The sequence below is a fragment of the Lathyrus oleraceus genome, chromosome 6 (assembly GCF_024323335.1).
Source record: "Lathyrus oleraceus cultivar Zhongwan6 chromosome 6, CAAS_Psat_ZW6_1.0, whole genome shotgun sequence".
NCBI lineage: Eukaryota > Viridiplantae > Streptophyta > Magnoliopsida > Fabales > Fabaceae > Lathyrus > Lathyrus oleraceus.
Window position 1 is genome coordinate 58,780,984 of NC_066584.1, and position 23,520 is coordinate 58,804,503.

The following is a 23,520-nucleotide window of genomic DNA, read 5'->3' on the forward strand; positions in this document are numbered from 1 at the left end:
ACCTTTCAAGAGAACGGGATGAACTGAGGGAGAAATGTGAGATCTTTGAGAGGGGAAATGTCGAAGATGAGATGAAGTTGGTCGAACTACCGGTGAAGGTCGTGTCTATTGACTCTTTGTGGGAAAAGGTAGATCGGTACAGTCTTTCGTCCACTTTGACTGCTCAGGTAACAAGGTCAAAGATTTCTCTTGCCGAGGGAGAGGAACGCTGGAAGAAGGTTTCTAAAGAAGTGACTGAGTCGTGTCGAGTGTTTAAAGCGGATCGTAAAGTTCTTTGTCGAAAGAAGGATGACCAAATCAATGCTCTAAAAGATCTCGACGAAGAGGTGGTTGTTGCACGACACAGATCTCAGGAATCCCTTCAGCGGACTGTGGAAGCCTTATGTAAGATCCAAGATCAAATGTTAGAGCAGACGCGAGAGTTTTGTCCTAGTCTTTCTGTCATTGCTGATCAGCTAATTCCTTTCATAACGGTTCTTATCCACCGAATTAGGGGCGAGTGGTCAAACAAAATATGGATATTTAAATAGTAATGATTATGGATATTCAACTAGAATGTGATAAGACACATGTTATAGAACCAATTGTATTTATCTGAATTTTTATGACCAAATTTAGATATGGTTATAGCTTACCCATTTAAGTAGTTAAAATGAGCAACCCTTACCAAATGTATTGTGTTACATCAGAAGTACATTTATGATGTGTTTATAATGTTTTACTTGAAGAATGGTAATGTAATGAAAAGAGAAACTAGTTGATGCTACCTTGTTTAAGCATGCAATTGGTCCAGGTTTATAAATTCGTCAATTTCATAGTGTCATTTAAGAAGCAAAACATAGTTGCAATGTCTAGTTAGAATGAGTGTTCCTAGCACTCCTCTTACGTAGAATATGTGGCTGAAGCACAAGCTACTTGTCAAATAGTTAGGCTAAGACCCCTATTGGAAGAATTGAAGATCAAACAAACAAGGCAAATGCAATTGAAGGTTGATAATAAATCTGCCACAAGCTTGACAAGAAAATCCCATTGCAAATGAGAGAAACAAACACAGACCGAATGAGAAGTTAGAATTGAAGTATTACAAGACATCAATGCAAGTTGCGTACATCTTTACCAAACCATTATTAAAGACATACCATTTCAAGGAGCTAATGAGAATGTTAGGTCTTGTGCATTTGGAATCCTTGAATTGAATGGGAGTGTTGTGAACACAATCCAATTATTTGATCATGTTATGTAGTAGCTTATGTGCAGTTTGATCAATTAGTTGCAGTAGCTTAGCAGTTAATCAATTAGCAACCAACTGTGCAATGATAGTTAGTTGGTTAGGATCTAACTACCATGTTAGTTAATCAAGCTCATGCATAAATAGAAAGCACTCAATAAAATCAATAGCTCATTGATATATACTCTCTAATTTCTAACAAATTTATCTATATGTACAAAACAGCCCTTGAAAGGATAGGAAAGTCATGAAACTGGTACTGCATGTTTTGCATCAGCATTTAAATAAACACAACCTGTTCTGTCAGCTTCATTCAAACCTCAAAAAAAGTCAAACACAGTGTAAAATTGTTCATTCAGGATTACCTTATGACTCGGGTGCTTGTTAAGTTACTATAACCAACAGAGAGAGAAATTAGTAGTACCATACGTACCAGGAGAGGCTTCTTATCTCCTTAATATTTGGTGTGATGCAATTAAAGATCGAGGTTCATCGTATGTCCCTAGGATACCACTAACAAGTATTGGAGATTAAATTAATATCATGACAAAGTATATTATTAAATCCAGACAAATGATTCACTAGCAAGGTTAACACATGAATCTATAATAAACATGGGAATCAGCTTGAGAATCAGTGCTCAACAGAGTGCTAAATATATAAATAAGTGCAACATGATATCTATGGTGATCCTCTTCTTAAAATTGACACCATTGTTTACCGAGAACTGCTTGTTTTCTGCTTGGCCTTCTCAATGAGGGGCTTCAACTGCTTCTTCTCAGCAAGAATCTTTAGAAAGTTAAACAAAAAGGGTATGTAATTGTGTTTCCTACGGATGTTTTCTGTCCTCCATTTTTTGAATTTTTCTTCCTCCATTAAGATCTTCTCAGTAGCAGCTTCAATCCCAGCATTCACTTCAGAGAGAGAATTGTTCAACACATCGAAACTGCTATTGTCCACTAGCCGCTCTGACTTTGATGCAGCCAGCTGCTGCAAAATCCGCTCCCTTCTCTTCTGAAGTTCCTTCAGCTCGGAAGTATACACTTCTTTCCTGTTCTTGACGATTGCTAGGAGGTTAAACCTTATCTCGTTTTGAGAATACCTTTCAATGCGTTCCTGAATCACAGGTTGCACCAATTTAAGCCAGTCCATATCACCTTGCCCACCAGCACACTGACCAAGGCTGATAGGACCCTCCTTCAATCCATCAAGCTCATAAAGTACTCCATCAACAGGTAGATAGCTTATAAAATGGTAAACATCATCATCTTTACCAGCAGCCTTTTGCTCGTCAGGGACAAAAGGTTCTGGCCTTGCAAAGCTATTATGGGCTGTACGTATGGCCTCGCTATTATTGATGGCCAAGCCTTTGAGTTCAGGAGGAAAGTTCTTGGTAAATTCCTTCAGTTTTGTCAACTCTGGACCGATATCAATATCCGGTGAATTAATAAGAATAGACAATATTGCCTGGGTTGCACAAGCATTATTAATTACCTACAAATGAATCGATAAGATTAGTTAGACCATAAAAGTACACAGCAATAGAGATTTCGGTGTTTTAAGTTTTAAAAGAAAAATAACCTGGCTAGCAAAAAATAAGTTGGGGTTGGGATCTTTGATTACAGCACGCTCATCCTTTTCTCCTGGGCGCCATTTGAAAAGAAAAACCAACCCATATACAGGCCTGTAATTGAGTGCGGAACCCCCATAGATAGAGAGAGCAGACAAATGTTCACTTATTAAATATCACAATTAATAACCATTATTAAAGTTCAAGACAGACTGAAAAGTACACTGACCTAAGGCTATTGAGAGAGTCGTCGTCCAGTGAATACAGTTCCTCAACCTGCCAAGACATATTTAGCATGAGAGTAGAGCATATAAAAGAAATTCTAACTGGACTTGGATAAAGAAAAACTAAATTCACAGAGCCCTGGTTTTTACAGAGGCACTCTTGATGACAAATTGAAATATTTCGTAGGTCATTAGTTAAATTGAAAAGTAAAAACAAATGTCAATAGAACAGTTCAAATCAATAATTTTCTGATAGTTTTCAGATTTGGTTATGACAGTCCTAGATAGGATCCAATGAATTGTATTCTGAATCAGCAAGAAATAGCAATCAACAATGTGCTTAACAAGTGCCCAAAAACTGCCATGCACAAGATTTTCTGGAAGCTGGAGGGAGTGTAGACGGAAAGGAATACCATATCCATATTTTAGGACTCGTTTACAGCAACAAAATATGTCTGCAATTTTGTTTCTTACGGTCTCTTTTATTTCCGAAAGAGTCACCTTTCATTTCCTATTTCCGTACATTTATAAAAAAAACAAAGAAAACAACTTCCTATTGTTTTAACTATTTCTTATGCAATTCTTCTTTCAAAATAAAAAATAAACCGAAATGTTACTTGAAATAAATGAAACAGGTCCTTAATTTTCATTTTCTATCTACGGTTCATGCCTGAAGGGGAACTTTGGCACAAGAGTAATACTTGCAAGTTGCAACCATGCGAGGAAGAGGCTACAACCGCTATTGTTAACAGCGGCTCGCAGACCAATACCGTTGAACCGAACACTACCACTACTATGCAATTCTGCTATAGCACCACTATGGTGTGCTATTTACAACTAGATTCTTTCAAAACAAAAAATAAACTAAAAACATTATATGAAATAAATCACACATGTTCTTAATTTTCATTCTCTGTCTACGGTTCATGCTTGAAGGGGAGCTTTGGCACAACAATAATAGTTGCAACTACGTGAGGAAGAGACCATGGAAACCGATTGCAAATGCCGGTAAAGCTGTCTACATACCACATATCTACAACAGGTCCAACCCTTCCTTGGGTAGCTTAATGGGTTTAGGGCATATCAAGCAAATTTAATATCCTAGAGAGGAAACAAAAATAAAACACTCCACCACACACAAGATAAAAACTATGAAAAATAAAATAAAAAAATCAGAAAATTACCTGTACTCCTTTCACTTGCATTTGCTGAATAAGTTCTGTAAATACACCTAGGGTAAAGAGAAAAAAAACACAAAATTTAAATCAATGTACCAATCAAAATCAACATGAAACAAAAGCCCTAAAAACCCTAGGCACAATTTTAATCATAAACTCAATTAAAAAAAATCAAAAAATAAAATAAAATTCAATCAGTATGTATACCGGGATCGGATTCAATAGTACACCAAGACATGATTCAAGTTTGTACAAAGAAAGCTGCAAAAAAAACTTCAGCAATTATTAGTTTACGCCGCTGAAACAGTTAAAAAAAACAAAAACCCGTTCGTAATTTTCTCTTCAGAAACTAGAAATATTGCAGTGGTGGAAGCACGAAAACGACGATGAAATTGAATCTGGTTCGCAGTGAAAATTAGAAAAAGTATATACCTTTGAGTTTTATCGTCGTCTGGTATATCTGTGTGAGAGTCTGTGTTTTGTTAAGGTGTTGCTTCTGCACTCACTGGAGGGACTTGTATTCTATACTTTATACATACACCATCATCCACTATTCAATAACACTCTTCTTTTTTTTTTTTTAAATTACAAGATTTAATTTAAATGCAGTTTTAATTTTTTTTATCTCTTTATTTTAAAATCAAATATTTAGTCTTATCTATTTTTATGTTTTTGGGATTTTTTTTAGTCAGTCTCCACCCCCTTTATAGTATCATTTTTTTTATTATGTGATGAGTCAATGGATAATAAGGTCTATTTGGCATTATGAATTATCCACATTACTTGAGATTGTTTATTTTATATTTATAAAAATTAAAATAAATATGAATCATTTTTTTTATTAAATTATAAATATTATATTTGAAATAAAAAAAATAATGACTCGCATTGTGTGGCTGCCATTGCTTTTTTAATTGAAGCATATTATAAAATAAATAAATAATTGTCATCAAATAATTAAACATTTAAATATTTAAGAAAACCCAGTCATTATCAGCGCTCCTTTCCTTATTCTTTTCAATCAAATCTTACTGGAAAAGTTGAATCTTCAACCCAAAAAACACATCAAAACCCATCATCATTTATTATTTATTTTATTTAATAATTTCAAAAATCAAAAATCACATTGCCCTAAATTTGTTAATAAAATCATGTCACTAATCAAAATTAAAATCCAACGCGCATATTCAGTCATAATAATCATTTGAAAATAAACGTTAAGAGTCTCAAAATAATATATGACATAAAAATGTGTATACAAATGAGAATAATTTTCATCTTACAAGTTATTTTTTAAGATTGTGTTAGACTCAATTATATTTCTTAACAATAAAATTAATTAAATTAAATTTTTATTTTTGGATCTTTTATTTTTCTTCTCCAATCCAGAATCACAAATCTATACAAACATATAATTTCTAAATAGGATTTTCTCAAAAAAAACTCAAAAAAATTGAATATTTTCTAACATTTATCGTCATCGATGTTCTTTTCAAATTTTCTTTATAAAAAACTTTTGAAAATCTCAAAGTCAAATGATTTTTCTCCATCATAATTAGAAGAAAAGAAAGATACGGTGTGATAACAAATTAATGTGAGAGTAGTGCTAAATTGGGTTAATAAGTCTTATAGGCAGGGGTCTTAAAGGCATGACAACAAGGAGGACAGAGACGGTTTTTACTTTTCCCGTAGTCAAATCTCAATCTAAAAAATTCTTGTTGAAAGAGGATTGATGATGATGAATGCTTAGAAAGTATGAAGAAAATATGTATGTGATTTTGATTTTTTTTTTGTTTTTGTTTTGTTGGACTCGCATTGGATTTGAGATGTTGTTTTGAAGGTTAGGGTGGAAGTTTGATAAGAATAAGAGGATGAATATTTAGAGTTTTTTAGGTTTGGTTTAGAATGATGAATATTTGTGCAAGATATTATAGGTTTACTAAAAAAGAAGAAGAATTTTGAAATTTTGAAATTTTGTTGGTAATCAGATATGACAAATTTGCGGTTTATTGCAGCGGTTCCAAATTCCTGGTGCGGTGGAGAGAGGGATGATCTGCAAGGTTAGAACTCTAATGCTTAAGTCAGTAAGAGAATGAAAAGTGGAATTTGAATGGGAATGATTGGAATACCTAAAGAGTGGCGTGATTTTTTCTTTAAATGAGGGATATGGTTGGTGATTGCATATGTGTGGGATGCGGCCAACTGTTGGATTAATTTGGGAGATTTGCATGGTATCCTCGTGATGGATACTCTATGATGTGAAGGAAAAAGAGTCTACTTATTCTTTTTGTGGAAACTTCTTACTTCGTTATTGGACTTCCGTTTCTCAGGCTGTGCGGCGGCCCTAGAACAACTGTCCCCAAACCCTTGTATACTTTTGCAGAGCGAGAGTTTCTGACATATGTTATTACCCGACCAAGGATCTACGAATGTGGACGTTCTAAATGAGACGTTATCGCTATGGGGAATGGATGCATTAAGGGTCACTCTTAGAAGTTGTATCACGTTGTTAAGAGAAATTGACATGTATTTACTATTTGGTAGAGACGTTACTTTTTGTTTAGTGTTCTTGAGTGTTTTTGAGTTGTTTCCGAGAAGATTTTCAATGTTGGTACTGTGTTGTTGACTCCATGGCATTAAGCACTTGGATAAAGTATAAGGATTTTTCAAAGTATTCTTTTTCCTTTTTTATGTGAGTTATCTGTGAAGAGAGTGTTTTATTCTTCTATTATCGTTTCTTGAGAGCACTTTGTTCTACCGTTGAATCAAACTCAGATGATCTTGTTAATTGATATTGGTTTTGCATGTTGGATCAATCTTTCTTTTGATCTCGAAGATCACATTTCACTTTGTTCTTGTGTTATTCCATTAGGGCATAAATATTGTACAAGTTCACTTTTTTGGTGTACCTATATGAATTATGTTTAAGATGTATTTCAAATATGGCAACAATGTCAATCTCAACCAAGAAGGTTGGTAATAATATTTCATGTGATTAGGTGGATCCTAGTATATTAAGGAAGCTTTCGCCTTCGTCTATGAAGGTTTTTTATCAAGCATTGAGAGACGTTGTTCCTCTAACCGATTGAGGGGTATTTTCACCAGATGAAGATAAAAGAATTTGCATCCAATATGGGGGTGTGGTGCCCCTTCCCATGAATGCTTTTTTTTCATCATGTGTTATTGACTTCCCCTAAACGAATTTGAAGTCAACATGTTGAATCATTTGTTAATGGCCCACTTATAGTTACATCTGATGAGCTGGGCATTAGTTAAAGTTTTTCAATATGGGTGCAAGTATAAGGGAGTTAAGCCCATCGTGATGTTTTTTCCCATCTTTTTAAGATTCATAACAACCTCGATTATGGAAATAATTCTCATTTTCTCTACATGAGGTAGCATATCTGGTATTTTGAAGCTTACTCAAAAAAATATGAAGGATTTTGACGACTGTTTCTACTTGGTTATTCCATTGATTGAGGAGGAACATATGAAGGTATGTTGCTTAGAACTTGGCTTTACACCTACTTATTCAGACATCTTCCATAAGTATTCGACACAGGACCATTATTTGACGAGGGTTGGCTCGTGCCCTTATAAGAAAGGAGACTTGTCTCTAGAGGAATTATATTTGAAAATCCAACATGTGGCCTTGTATAAAGAGCTTAATTGTGTTGGCGGTGCTTCGAGAAACCGGTCAAAAAAATGCATTCAGACTCATTGGTTAGTGGACGTCACATCGAAGGAGGAAAATAGGAGAATTTTTTGTAAGTGGCGTTAAGGCCCTACTTTCATTGCTTATTTTTACTTGAGCCTTTCTTGATGCCTCTTTCCTTAATCACACATATGTGATGAAGAGAAAGGATGCCACACGACAATTGAGGAAGGAAATCAGGGTGAGCTCTTCCTTGGTTGGAATTCTACGTATCTCTTCTGTCGAGGGAGCCTCTATCTTGGATACACCCCACGAAACACCTTCCAGTTTGATCGTTGGGCATGTCATTCATACTATTTATCATTCTCCTCAAGTAAAAGTCTGAGATTATCCCTCTCGAATTACGGTAGGTGTTAGATGCCCAAAAGTGCTTATTTGAGCTATCAAATGTGGGCATCTTTCACTCCATTTCCTTGCTAAAGTGTTCGAAACCACCTTTGTTTTGGATGAAATGCAATTCAATGATAAACGATCTTGGTACCTTTGATTTGTGTGTTATTGTGCAGGAAGTAGGCATGAAATAATAGAAAGTGAAGACACAAGAAATTTGGCAAAGGGATCAAATAAAACAAGCATTCATCAGCTTGCTCGCTAGGCGAGGGCTGTGGCGAAGGACTCGCTAGGCGAGTGTCCAGCGAAAAGCTCCAGTATTTTACAGTGGCAAACATGACCACACTCGCTAGGCGAGCTTCCAGCGAGGTGTGTGGCGAACACGTCCAGACTTGGTGAAAAGCGCAGCCAGCACTCACTCGCTAGGCGAGCCTTTAGCGAGCTCCCAGCGAGCATTCCAGTAGCAAAACCTCTCAACCTCGCTGGAGTGAAGGTTGAAGCGTGGCCTTCGCTAGGCGAAGGTTTTGTTCGCTCAGCGAACATGACAGTCTGGGAAAGGTTGTTTCTCTGGGCGCAGGTGCCTCAGGTGCCTCATTTAGGGGCTCGCTAGGCGAGCCATTCTGCTCGCCTAGCGAGCATGACAGCCCAGTAGCAGCTCTATAAGTAGCAAGGGCTACTTTTTGGAGCCATACCTTATTTTTCCATACTTTTGTACTTTTTCTAGATATTTTTACAGCATTGTTCTAAGGATCTTTTGTGACCTAGAAACCATTTTTCTTCATCTCTTAACCATCTTTCACAAAAAGAAGGTGGATTCCCATCCAATCTCGATTATTCGACTCGGATGTTGATCAACCTTCTTCCGAAACTTGTTGACCAAGCTACCATGAAAATGAGTAGCTAAGTCCTTCATTTTGTCAAGGTTAGATGTAGATGATCATTAGCTTTGTGTGTAAATGTAAGGATCTTCATTTGTAAACTCTTTAATGGTGAATATATGGTGAAAACTTTGTTCTTATTGAAAACTCTTTGTGTTGGTTTATGATCGAGAGATGTTTACCAACTCTTAACCTAGGTTTTCATCCAATCTTGTTTGTTAGCTAGAGATAGTAATGAATGATTTTGTTCACCATAAGGTTGAACCAAAAAGTTGTCATTTTGATAGATTGTGTTAGAGATAAACAATGGATCAAAATGGGAAAACTCACAATGTGTGTTAGAGATAAACACATTGGGAGGACTTTGTGAAATAGTTTATCATCTAAAGGAGTTTATAAGTTTTGTTGATCTAACATATACATGCAAAGTGATCGTCGAACCCTAACTTTGGCAATATTTCTCAAATATTCAAACCAAAACTTTTACCGCATTTTATTATACTTTTATGCAAGATACCGTGACAAATACCAAAACCCCATTGTTACCTTAAGCTAAGAATTAATACAACTGTCGAAAGGCGGTGATATCTTACAATCCCTGTGGATACGATAAAAAAAATCCGACACTTAAAATTACACTCAACAGTAGGATGGATATAATCCACCTCGGGTGGAAGAAGTTCAGGAAGAGAAGCCTCTTTATAATCGTCCTAGGTTGAGAATTGGGGAAAGGTAAGCCTCTACTCAAATAGAGTCAAATATGGTGTTATTAGTTTGCCCTGGTACTGGGATGGATAAAGAGTTCAGGTCTTCGATTTATGGTGAAGATTATTCTTATTTCTTGGGTCTTTCTGAAGAAGCTCGACAAATGGAAATGGCCAAACTAGCCTACCATACTCGTTGGGTGTCGACTATTTTGGCGTCTAGAGCTACTGGTCCATAATCTTATAGTTGAGCGGGATCATTATTTGGAGAAGTTCTAAGGTGCTTCTAACAAATTCCTGGCCATATAGGCCGATGTGGAACCTTTCAAATATCCAAGAAATTTGGTCGAAAAGGTACAACGACTTGCTCGAGAGGTAGCGGGGAGGAATAAGATTTTGGCCTTTGACTTGTCATCTTCATCAAAGGTAGAGGTCACTATGGGAAAAGCGAACCAGATCTCAAATACTTCCTAAAAAATAATTGAGGAATTGGAGAAGTCTTTGGAAGAATATCGGGAAATTCATAAGAAAGCTGAGGATAGTCTTCGTACGATGCGTCAGAGAACCTTAACCTTTGTAAGGAGCTAGCTAACTCGTTAGAATAAGGTTTCTTCATTGTCGATGGTTCTTTTTTAGAGTTCTTTGAAGCAAGTGAAGTATTTTTTTATCATGGCGTCTATGTCTCTCAGGGACTGAGATCCTCTAAATAAAGCTATTAAGGATGGGAAAGTGGTCTCTCTAAAGACTATATCCCCCTCTTTTTTTTTACAAAAATGGAGTGTTTGTTCCTAGAGTTCTTGTAGATTTAACATTTTTTCCTATAATATATATGTACACTTCAATTTATTTACTTATTCGTATTTTAACTAATTTTCGGCATTACTTCTGGAGCCAAGTTCATCTTTCTAGGACTCAACTTTTTCTCCGGGTTTTGCCCTAAGTTTATTGGAAGTATCTAGGAACCATCCATGGCCAATGGTGGTACCCCATCCCATGCCCCAAGTGAAAACCTGGTTTGTGGTCGATGTAACACCCCAATTTTCGTATTTTTGATTTTAATTAAGTTAAAATTAGTTTTATTTAATGATTGGTGTGCTATTGGTGTGCTTGGATATTTTTATGGGATTTATGGATAGTGCTGAGAATTATTTTGCATTAATTTTAAATGATTAAAGTAATAAGAAAATGGGAACTCATGAGATTTGGGTGGAAACAAAGAATGATGAAAATATGGGGTAAAATGGTAAGAAATAAAGGTAAGTTAAGGACAAGGCAAAATAATTAGAAATATATAATTAGGTTAATACTAATAAGAGGGATTAGTGGAGCCTTTGAACTATCAGTACGTGAAATCGAAGAAAAATTAGGAGAAAGAGTAAATTGTGAGAAGAGGCAAAATAAGGGTTTGAGAGACAGGTAGAAGTCATATCCAAAGCTTGCTCTTGCTGGAATTTAAGGTAAGCGAGGATTACTTGAATATAGGTGTCAATTGCATGAAGGGTGGAGATTGATCCCCACCCTCCTCTATGTTTTTCATACATTTTCACCATTGGTGATGTTTATGAGTTTTTGATGAAAAAGTATGAATGTTACATGATAATTACTACAATTGATATATAATTTCGTGATTTATATATTATTTTAAATTATACATTTTGTATTGATATGAATATGAATTTTGTTGTTGTGGTTGATGTATTTTTGATCTCATGAACGTAACCTTTGATTTGTGATTAATTTATGAATTTGAATGTTAATAAGTACATATGTGATGTTTAATTATGGTATAATAGGTATCTATTATTTTCTTATCGATTTGGGGGATTGGGGGTCAAAATCGGAGCTTTTATAAGGCTCCGATGTTGGAATTTGCATTTCTGGTTTTTGTTGTTCTGGGCGCCTGCGCTTAGCCCACAAAATATGCGCTTAGAGAGCCTGCGCTTAGCCCACAGAAGTTGCACTTAACAAGCATGACAATGTAGAGTTGTCGTTTTCGACTCGAATCGTCGGTTGTCTCTGATTCTATCTAGCGATTGTTTGTTGTTGTTTTGTCGTGTTTGGTGAGGTGGTGAATAAAATTGATATTCCTTAAGTATTATATGAATATTTTATTCGATGTATGAGCATATGTTGTTCAAATGTGTGCATAATTATATGATGAGTTATAATTATATGATGTTGTTACGTATCGTTGATGTCTGGCAGTTAACTGATATGTTTGAAGAGTTTAATTATTATGATAAAATATTATGAGGAATTGATTAACATTTTAAATATGGATATAGTTGTATCATCATGTATTGTTGAATATATTTGCATATCATACTTGTTGCATTGAGGTAATGGACTTATTGGCGATGTACACTGTCAAAAGTGGGGCCGATTGTGAATGATCATATTTCCATATTCTTGTTGAGTTCATGCATCATCAATTTGGTGGTGAGATTTGGTTCAGAAGAGGGCATCGGGGGCAAGTAGTTGATTTCAATAATGGGATCAGTGAAGCGTTGTTGATTTAGTAGTGGCGATTTGTGATGATTATGGTAGGCTCTGGTTCAGAAGCAGAGATCAGGAGTGATTATGGACGAAAATCAGTAACATATCTCTGATGTCCAAATCGGCATCGCATGCATGTAGATTTGAGTAGTGGGTACATTTGCATACATTCCTGCATGTGTGTTCGAGTAATCATTATGATTGTTTATTGTTGTGAATAAGTGTGTGATTGATTGTGTTAAATAGTTACCCTTTTTATTTTTTGAACCATTAACATATTTGAGCATATTCTCATTCGTGTTTGTTTGTGTGGTGTTTGTGCTCCTTTGAAGTATAGAAAATCATGTAAATGAGTAGGTTTTTGAGCTAGAGGACGGCGTTGAGGCATCTTTAGTTATTTATCGTTCAAGTCTTTAGTGGAGTCTCTCTAATATGTAGCACTGGAGAAGGATTGTTCTATATTTTGTTGTTACATGTCTTATTCACTTTGGAGTTGTTGAACCACTTTGTTATTCATTTTTTGTTGAGACGTTATATGTCAAACTTTATTGTCTTTGCTGCTTAATTCACAAGATTATATTTTGTTGATTTTTATATTTGATGAAATATGTGTGACACTCTAGGTGTTGAGTTAAAAATTAAATTACTTTACTAAATATAGAGTCGAGGAACTAGGGTGTTACATAGTGGTATCAGATTCAGTCAGGTTGTAAACTAGTTGTCATCCTTAGTACGCGACATGTGTGCAAACATTGTCGACTGCTTGTTTCATTTAATGCTAATTGCTTTATTATTTTCGATTAGGTAATCTGTTTTGGATGATTGTGCAGAAAGAAATAGCTGGAGGTAGAAATGATGAAGCAATTGTTGAATCTCTTCAAGAAATGACTCTGACAATGGCTCATGCAAACAAGGCTTTGTAGGTGAAACAAAATAGAGGTGCTGACAAATTTCGTGGGTTAGGGAAGTTTCATAGGAATAATTCGCCTACATTCAAGGATAGATATGATCCAGAAGGTACTCAGACATGGCTCTGAGAGATTGAGAAGATTTTTCGGGTTATGGCTTGCATTAATGCCCATAAATTGTTTTTTGGTACTCACATGTGGTCAAAAGAGGCTGAATACTATTGGGATAATGCGCGTTAGAGAATGAAAGCTAATGGTACTGAGATTACATGAACTGTGTTCAGAAATGACTTCCTAGAGAAGTATTTCCTGACTAATATGTTCAGTAAGAAAGAGATTGAGTTCCTTAAGCTAAAGCAAGGACACATGACTATTGTTGAGTATGCTTCTAAGTTCGAAGAGTCGGGGAGATTTCGTCCACACTATAATGGTGCGGCGGTTACAGGGTCAAAGTGCATCAAGTTCGAAAGTGGCTTGCATCCTGAAATCAAGCAATTTATTGGTTATCAGGAGATCTCTGGTTCTTTGTGCTAGTGAAGTAGTGCAGGATATATGATGAAGATAACAGGGATAGATCTACTCACTACAAGAGTGCTAGTGAGAAGATGAGTGGAAATCAGTTTCGTGGGAAACCCTATCTGACTCCAGCAGATAAAGGGAAATAGACATTTCAACAAAAATATGCAGGTGGGAAAGAGATAAGTGGGGTAGAAGCTTCTAATCCTATGAATTGTTTCAAGTGTGGAAAGTTGGGTCACCGTGCTAATGAATGTAAGAGTGCGGGTTTGAAATGCTTTAAATGTGGGAAGACATGTCACCACATTGTTAAATGCATGAGTAATGTGTTGACTTGTTATAATTCTGGCAAGCCAGGTCACATCAGTACACAATGTCATAAACCATAGAAGACGCCGACTATTGATACTCAAACTAATTGTAGAGTATTTACTTTGAGTGGTGTAGATGTCTCGAAATTAGATAACTTGATTCGAGGTATATGTTTTATTCACAATGTTACCCTGATTTCTATGATTGATACTGGTGCAACTCATTCCTTTATGAAGTGTCCTCTATGAATGGAAGTAGGGTCATTGATACCTAGTTAATGGTTCAATGACTACTTCACTAGCGTGTTTGAATTTTCCTTTGACAATTTTCTGTAAGGACTTTAGGATGGACTTAGTCTATTTGCCATTGAGGAAACTCAATGTGATTTTAGGGATGAACTAGCTAGAGTTCAACCATGTGTACATCAACTGCTTTGAAAATAATATGTTGTTTCCATAATGTTCAGATATGATAAACCATTGTTGGTTGATTACACTAGATTCAGAACTACTATCTTTAGTATTCAAAGCACATCTACCAATGTTGTCCATTTTTAGAAGCTTGATAATGTGAATTTTAGTGATAGTCGCATTTACTCCTATAACAACGGATCTTATCTCCACCTCATTGAATTCATTCAGCCCCATTTTAACCCTTTACTTCCCCTTGAGCTTTCTATTCTCAACAATCTTCTGATTCTCTTAAAGAGCAGCAAAACTTTCATCATAAACTTTAGCCCAAACCTATAAATCCTTAACCAAGTAAGGAAAAGTATGACCATTCAACATCTCGAAGTAGTTGATCCATCATTGAGCTTCAAAATATGCTTTTAATGGAAACCCATTAACCCTAAAAGGTTTGAAGTCTACAATCCGCTTAATGATTAACTTTAAATCCTCTTCTCTAAGCATCAAAGTTATGGGCTTAATTTGGAGAGCTTTTCCATGGTTTACCACCATCGAAACTGGATTTGATGAAGATGTCATTGCAATGGAGTTTAGGGTTTTAGAGATATTCTGAAAAATGGTTGTTTTTCTGAGGAGGCTAAAGAACGAAAAATGTTGGTAGTGAAGAGAATGTATGTGTGTGTAGTAATGAAATGTTTAACTGCCTTTGAGTGTCAAAAGATTTTTATTTTGAAAGAAACAAAAACTAATGACAAATGGGAGCTAAACACAACATTCAAAACACTTTTATCATTAACCACCAGTTATTATCCAAGAGCTCAGAAACCAAGTATTAGAAAACCTTTCAGATTCATGACACATAGGTGGACAAGTGTTTAAAAATAATTTTTCTACTTAAGTGCTATCAGAGGTAACTAATCAAATTCTGGGCATCGGAGGTTGAATTACATCAGATGCCACTATTAATCAGAAGCTAGTTCAGAGCTTATGACCATAATAGTTTATGATCATTAGCAGACTCAGATCCTCCATTCAGAAGAAAGCTCTAATCTTTAATAAAATGCATGTTCATATTCTTTTTGATAAAATTAAATATTTCAATAGTTAGGGGTTTGGTAAATATATGCCCATTGATTATTAGTATATGAATTGTATATCTATCACATCCTTCTGAATATAGTCTTTGATAAAATGATGTTTTATTTCTATGTGATTGGTTATAGAATGTTGAATGGGATTCTTTGTCAACGAGATAGCAACATTATTATCACAAAAGATTGGAATATTTCTTCCACTTATCTGATAGTCTTCCAACTGATATTTCATCCAGAGTAATTGTGTGCAACAACTTTCAGCTTAGAAGATTTATACAAAACAATATTTGTCTGTCTTTTACTAGCCAAAGTATTAGGTTTTCACCTATGAATTGACATCTCCCACTAGTGCATTTTGTAACACCCTAAACCCCACATACAATTTAATATGAAATTTAATTAAAAAATGCAACCATTAAGGTGTCACGCACAATCAAACATAGTATGCTCCGTAACACGAGTTACAACATAACAATTTAGAACCTGCCATCGTATGCTCACCTTCACTTAGGGTATCATCACAGCAAAATCATTATTAAACAAAATGAATATAATATTGAAACCCATAAAATTTAGTCTCATAACTTCAACTTTCATAACGCAACAAAAGGAGTTGTATTATTCAATTCACCATAACTTTGAGATCTCAAAAAACATAAATAATAACTTCGAAAAAACAAAACAAGTAAAAATCAAACGTTCCCAGCCCAATGTTACATGATCAGAGCAAAACTCTACTAAAAAATTACAAACTAATGGAAGCCACTCCAGGAGCTATCTTCCATGTACTTCAACAATAATACTCCTAAGCATCTGCAAGTTGTCCATGATGGACAACATTAAAGCAAAAGGGTGAGAGTACACTTCAATAATTAATTGTGAAAATAAGCGGGAGTAGATTATCACTCAACACCAACATATTAAGTATTCTCATCCAACAACACCTCAACAACAATAAATACAAATGCAACACATATGTAATGTACTTAACACCAACTCGACATGAATGTGGTATCAAATATGAACACTCAGGTTCGTTTCGCTCCCCGGTCCCCACCAGAGGATCAGATTCCTTTTAGGAACCGGAGCACACCAAATCGTTATCATCACCATAAGTAACGCTTAATTAATCCCCCGTGATAGGAATTAGCTACTCACATCCAATTCATCACCATAGGATCAAGGCTTTAAAAAGAACCTAATTTTTAACAACATGAATGCATGAACTCTCAACATGCAACAACAACACATACACATTGTCCCCTCCCTGGCTGTGTATGCCACCAACAACATAATAAATATAAACATAAACATAACATATGTATAATTAAATATGAAACCTCTTTAACAATCACCATAATTATTCATACCCCAAAATTCACTATCGACACATATAAACATCTTCCATACAACATTATTATAACCATACTATTATAACAACATCATCAATATTCAACATTTACATTGTACCAATTTTAATTAACATTCTCAACATCATAACATCATCAAATACACATAATTATCATCAATCATTCATGTTATCACAATATAATAAGCCCCTAAAATTAATTCTATTTTATGGTAAATTGTGTTAGCTTTCAACGCTTCAACTGACAACTCGTTTGGACTTACGAATCAAAAGTTACGGCAATAATCGTCGGGGATAAAACAGTTTCAAGTTCAGCTTTTCTTTCAAATATTCAAATTATCAAACATTTATGATAATCATCCTCTTAAACCATTACCAATTTATATTATCTCGTGTTAACTTTTCAACGCTTCGAACCGCGTCTCGTTCTGAGTTACGGAACTAAGTTATGCTAAAAAACATCTCACTTGGTACAAGATCCAGGGAGCTGCTACGACCGCCCATAGCACACACTATGACCCGTAACGCTTCCCTTGAAAAAACCTTTTTGGCTAGACTATAGCTCAGAAATCAGAGGGCTGCTACGGCCTCCCGTAGCACGTGCTACGACCGTAGCAGAGCCCAGAAAGCCCCGTTTTCTCGTGAGTTTGTGCGATCGCTCTTATTTTTCAATCGTCCATTCGACCCTAAACCCCAAGTTTTGACCTCTAACAGTCCTAAATCATACCCTACATTATTGTACATGAAAACATATGGATTTTTATCATCTCTTAACATCTAACTTAACAATACATCATGCTCATCATTTCCAAATCACCATTAACAAACTTAAGGTCACAACCTTCAAACATCCCTCAATGGCATATTTTCATATATATAAAATCAAGGTAGATCGAATATAATTCAAGTCACACAATCATACATATGAACACCATAAATCATCATTCAAATATTGATTCATGAGAAAACACGACAATCATCATATAATAACTATCATAGCGTCACAATTTAGAATTATGAATCAAAACACTCAATCCTAAGGAGGTTAAGGGTCCCTCCATCTATCCCTCATGCTTTAACACCCATTAGAGAACTACATCTCCGTCTTACCTTGATTTCCCTAACAATCAATGAAATCATCCCTTGAATTCTTCTCCTTTTACCTCTAGCCAACTTTGCCTCCTCCTCTTTTTTGTTTCCAGTTTTCTATGAATGGTAAAAATTATCCCTAAACCTAGGTTTATCTCACAAACTTATACTCAGGGTTAAAATTCTCAAAATTAATAACTTGGCCCAATTCAAAATACTTCTTATTCCTTCCTCCCACTAATTTTCCTAGATTCTCATATTTGACCCAAGCACTCTAATTTTCTTATTTTTACTAAATAATATAACAAAATTAATATTTTACTTAGTAAAAAATAATTCTAAATTATTCTATACATGCATTACTATTTTACCATGCCCTTAACTTAAGGACTCACACCTTACAATCATTCCAACAAATAAATATATCAACAAATATACATAATTAATCAGTAGAATACGATAAAATATCATATATGAAAAACAGGGTGTTACATATTTTCTCTCAATTATATCTTTGGCATGGTCAGCAACACAAAATCCAACTAACTTATAATCTAGATATTTTTTATAAAGCAACCATATATTGGTTGTCCTTTTCAGAGACCTAAAGATCCTCTTATCAACAGTTAAGTGAGTCTCTCTAGGATCTGACTGAAATCTTGCACACATGCAAACACTAAATAAAATATTTGGTTTAGAAACTATTAAATAAAGTAAAGAGCCAAACATACTTCTATATAACTTCTATGAGATCTTGGTGTTGCTTTCCTTTTTGCTCAGGTTGCAGGTTAGATACATATGAGTGCTTGTGATCTTGCAATCATTTAGCTTGAACTTCTTCAGAAGCTCCTTTGTATACTTAGTCAGATGAACATGTGCTCCCTCTTTGCATTGGTTTATTTGAATACCAAGGAATAACTTCAGCTCTTCCATCATACTTATCTTAAATTCAGTATGCATTGTCTTTGAAAATCCTTGGAAAAGGAAATCATTAGTTGAACCAAATATAATATCATCAACATAAACTTGGACAATTAAGATATCATTCGTAAGTGTCTTTTTGAAGAGTGTAGTGTCAACTTTCCCTTTATGAAAGTCGTTTTCCAATAGAAAATTACTCAGCCTCTTATACCAAGCTCTGGGAGCTTATTTGAGTCCATATTGTGATTTCTTCAATTTTAAAACATAATCTGGGTGGACTGAGTCCTCAAACCCAGGTGGTTGTTTGACATACACTTCTTCAAAAATGACTTTACTTAATAATTCACTCTTAACATTCATTTGGTATAAAATAATGTCATGCTTAATAGCATAAGAGATAAGCAACCTGATTGCCTCCAACCTTGCAACTGGTGCAAAGGTTTCAGATAAATTTATACCTTCTTGCTGATTATAGCCTTGAGCTACAAGTCTAGCCTTATTTCTTACCACTTCTCTTTTCTCATTGAATTTTTTTATGAATACCCATTTTGTTCCAATAATGTTCTTCTATAAAAAATTTGGTACCAGATCTCAAACACCATTTCTTTGAAATTGATTCAACTCTTCTTACATTGCCACAATACAACCATCATCAAAAAGTGCTTCATCAACAGAAGTGGGTTCAATCATGAAGAGTAGTCCCAAAATCAAATGCTCTTCTCTGAAGGTAAACCTTATTTTTTAAAGACTATCTTTGTTTCTAACAATTAACTCTTATGGATGAGAATACTTGTACTTAAAGGTCTTCTTGGATTGTGATGCATCTGAGGAGCCATCTTGAGCTTCTTCAGAATATTCAACATATGGATGAGCTTTTGAGGTTGGATCAACTTCTGGATGACCACCTTCTGAAGTTCTAATAGCTTACGAGCATTCAACTTTTTATGGATTGCTAGCTTTTGAACTTCTAGATTCTGGACCTCTAGCTCCTGATGTGTCTTCAGATACACAGATTTCAGGAAAAAAAATTGAACTATCTCAGAAATTTTACTTTTAGGATCTTTATCATCAAATTTTATGTGTATTAACTCTTCAACCATATTGGTTTCAGATTTATACACCCTATATATCTTAGAGTGTTTAGAGTATCCCAAAAAGATACCCTTCTGAGCTTTGACATCAAATTTCTTCAGATAGACTTTATTGTTTAAGATGTGGCATGTACATCCAAACTGATGAAAATAAGAAATCCTTGTCTTTCTTTCCTTGAACATCTTATATGAAGTCTTGTTCAGAATATGTCTAATATAGATTTTATTCTGAACATAACATAATGTGTTTACAGCTTCTGCCAACAAGTACTTAGGTAAGTTGTTTTCATGAATCATGGTTCTGGCCATTTTTTGTGAAGATTTGTTCTTTCTCTCTACAAATCCATTTTTGTGGAGTTCTAGGGGAAGATAACTCGTGGAGAGTTCCATGTTTTTCACAGAAAAGTTCAAATGGCTGATTTTTAAATTCACCACCAAGATCACTTCTTAACTTTAAATTTTTTTATTCCTTTTCAGTTTGTACTTGCATGCAGAAGATATTAAACACATCATATGATTCATCCTTGGTTCTAAATAATTTAACCAAATTCCATCTACTATAGTCATAAACAATGACTAGTCCATATTTCTTCCCATTGATTGATGTAGTACTAACATGACTAAACAAATCAATGTGAAGCAATTTTAATGGTCTGGAGGTAGAGAGAATGTTTTTAGTTTTGAAAGAAGTTTTACTAATTTTCCCTACTTGGCATGCTCCATAAAGAGCATATGACTGATAGTTGAGGTCTGGAAATCCTTTAACAAGTTTTAACTTACTAAGTTTATAGATTAATCTCCAGTTAGTATGACCTAACCTTCTGTGTCAGATCCACTTCTCATCACTCACTAATAAAAGTAAAAGTACCTTCTGATCAACCAATTCAGAAAAATTAATTTTATAAACATTGCATTTCCCCTACCTTTGAACACTATGGACTTGTCAGATTCATTCATGACTATGCAGTTGTTCTTATTAAACATGACTTCATAAGCATTGTGACAAAGTTGACTAATGCTCAGTAGGTTATGTTTAAGTCCATCTACAAGCCAAACATTATTAATTGAGATATAAGAGTTACCAATAATACCCATACCAATTATCTTTTCTTTCTAGTTTTCTCCAAATCCCACAACTCATCCCTCTTTTAGTGTTAGGGTTTGGAACATACGTTTTTCTCCTATCATATATCGTGAGCAACCATTGTCCAGGTACCATGACTGTTGCTTTTCTTCTCTCTTGAAGAATATATGTAGTAAAAACAATTTGAGATTTAGGTACTCATAATCTTATGGGTCCTTTAGGGTTAGTTTTGACATGTTTCTTCTTGCTTTGTACATTTGCTCTTATATGATAAGGCTTAGGATCATTAAATATTTTTGTTTTAAAAGTTTGTTGTCTTGAATGGACCTTGGCCTTAGGTTATGATCCTTTCAGAACCTTAGCTCCTGATACCTTTGGTTTTTGCTTCTTCATAACCATTGACTTTAGAGTCTTAGGTTCTAGTTTATCTAGAACCCTTGATGCAATAGCTTTAGGTTCTGACTGGTTCAGAACATTTGCATTTTGAGTAGCAGGTACAAAATGAGAGTCAAGCCCTTTCTGATCAGAGCTTGAAGAAGAAGGATTTGTTGGTTTACTCAAGGTTTCAAACCTTGTATTAAAAGACTTTTGTAAGTAACCAAGACCTCCCTCTTTGCTTCTACTTACTCCATAAATCATGGAAGCAAGTTTTGTTCTATTGAAGCCAGTTATGATAAAATCCTGAAGAGACATTTCATGCTCATCAAGAGGTTTATCAAACACATCCTTTATTAGAATAATATGATCTTTTCTAGAGCTTTATTTTTTCTTTGAACAAAATTTAATTTTTCCTTCTAAAGATCATACTGCTTCTTCAATACTTTCATGTGTCTTGCTTTCTCTTGACATGTTCCCATGAGATCTTGAATGAAAGTAATCAATTCAGAACAAGATAGTTTATAAAATACACCATCCTCTTCCTCAGACTCTGAACCAGAATCTGAGTCAACTTCTGCTTCAGAAGATGTAAGAGACATTAAGGAAATGTTGGCTTGCTCTTCATCCTTTTAATATTTTTCTTCATTGTCAAGTTCATCCCATGTTACCATGAGACTTTTCTTGAGCTTGTTTATGAATTTATCCTTATGAAAGCTTCCCTTCTTTGACTTGTCCTTTTTCACTTCATGACCATCAGCAATGAAATGACCATGCTTCTTGTAGTTGAATCATCCTTTTTTATCATCCTTCTTTTCTCTGGAACTAGATCCTTTGAAGTCACTATTTCTTCTAGAGAATCTATTGTTCTTCTTGTCCAGATATTGAAACCTTTTGATAATAAAGGCCATTTCCTCATCATCTGAGTCATCTTCATAACCTTTTATATGAGAAGCTTCTTCAGACTCCCAGACTTGAGAAGCCTTGGCAATTTTAGCAACAGCTTACAAAGCCAAAGGCTTTGACTTTCTAACAAGTTCATCTACATTGATCTCCATCTCATGGCTCTGAAGATTGTTGATAAAACTTTCAAGACTTAATGTGTTTAATTATTTAGCCTCCTAAGTAGTTGTCACTTTAGGTTTATATCTGATAGGAAGACTCTTAAGAATCTTCTTGACATGATTAAATGTAGTGTATCTCTTGTTCAGAACCTGAAGTCCATATATAAGAACTTAAAACCTAGAAAACATGGTTTCAATGTCTTCATTCTCCTTCATTCTCAACAGCTCATATTACTGAACTAGAAGTTAGCCTTAGCTTCTTGAACTTGTTGATCCCCTTTATAGTTAGCATATAGGGATTTAAAAATGGTCTTAGATGTAGATTTATCAATGATTTTGATATACTCAGAATGAGGTAGAGAATCAACCACGATACCTCTAATTCTATGATGTTTTCTATAGATCTTTTTTGAGCAAGTGTGAGAGTTTTTCTGTTATACACCATTCCAACTCCATTGACTAGAATATCAATGCCATGTTCTAGAATATCCCATAACTCAACATCAAGCCCTATAATATGAGTATGCACCTTACTCTTCAACCATTTAAACTCAGTAGAGTCTCTACTAAAAGTTGGAGGTCTAGTTGTATAATTGTTCTTTTCCGAATTGCTATAATCATGATTAATAGTAGCATGTGGATTGGGAGTACCGATTCCAGTATCAGAAACACCAGACATTATTCAATGTGTTTTTCTCAAGATATTTTATACACCATTGTTGAGTGTTAAGCACAAACCATGCTCTGATGCCAACTGAAGGTGAGAAAAACACAAGAAGGGAGGTTTAATTGTGTTGAATTTTTCTTTATTTTTAAAACTCTTGGTCAGATTATAAACACAAGTTATAGAATTTGATCAAACATAGGTAGGCAACAAATATGAAATGCAAAAAATAAAATTGGCACATAGAGTAATCTTGGTTCCTCGAATAATTTGAGAGTAATCTGGTTCCCTTTTAATTACAAC

General features: G+C 34.8%; 1 protein-coding gene across 2 annotated transcripts; it reads right to left on the bottom strand.

Annotated features, from left to right (window-relative positions):
- Positions 1 to 1,758: 1,758 nt before the first annotated feature.
- On the bottom strand, positions 1,759 to 4,790 carry LOC127091867 (ubiquitin carboxyl-terminal hydrolase 2). 2 transcript variants are annotated; one of them, XM_051030580.1, is made up of 6 exons: positions 4,633 to 4,790; positions 4,408 to 4,461; positions 4,207 to 4,253; positions 3,028 to 3,074; positions 2,810 to 2,912; positions 1,759 to 2,722 (listed from the first exon to the last, which is right to left on the bottom strand). In XM_051030580.1, the coding sequence occupies exons 2-6, from the start codon at positions 4,436 to 4,438 to the stop codon at positions 1,946 to 1,948; spliced, it is 1,005 nt and encodes a 334-aa protein (XP_050886537.1). In that variant the 5' UTR covers positions 4,439 to 4,461; positions 4,633 to 4,790; the 3' UTR covers positions 1,759 to 1,945. The 2 variants fall into 2 exon arrangements, with proteins under 2 accessions (XP_050886537.1, XP_050886538.1); XM_051030581.1 differs by having other exon boundaries at positions 4,408 to 4,473; positions 4,633 to 4,734.
- Between the last annotated feature and the right edge of the window lie 18,730 nt (positions 4,791 to 23,520).

Coding starts and splice junctions, on each gene's coding strand:
- LOC127091867 (XM_051030580.1), bottom strand. CDS start 4,438: ATGTCTTGGTGTACTATTGAATCCGATCCCG. Junction 2,913..3,027: donor GACTCTCTCAATAGCCTTAG/GTCAGTGTACTT, acceptor ACTCAATTACAG/GCCTGTATATGGGTTGGTTT. Junction 2,723..2,809: donor ACTTATTTTTTGCTAGCCAG/GTTATTTTTCTT, acceptor ATTCATTTGTAG/GTAATTAATAATGCTTGTGC.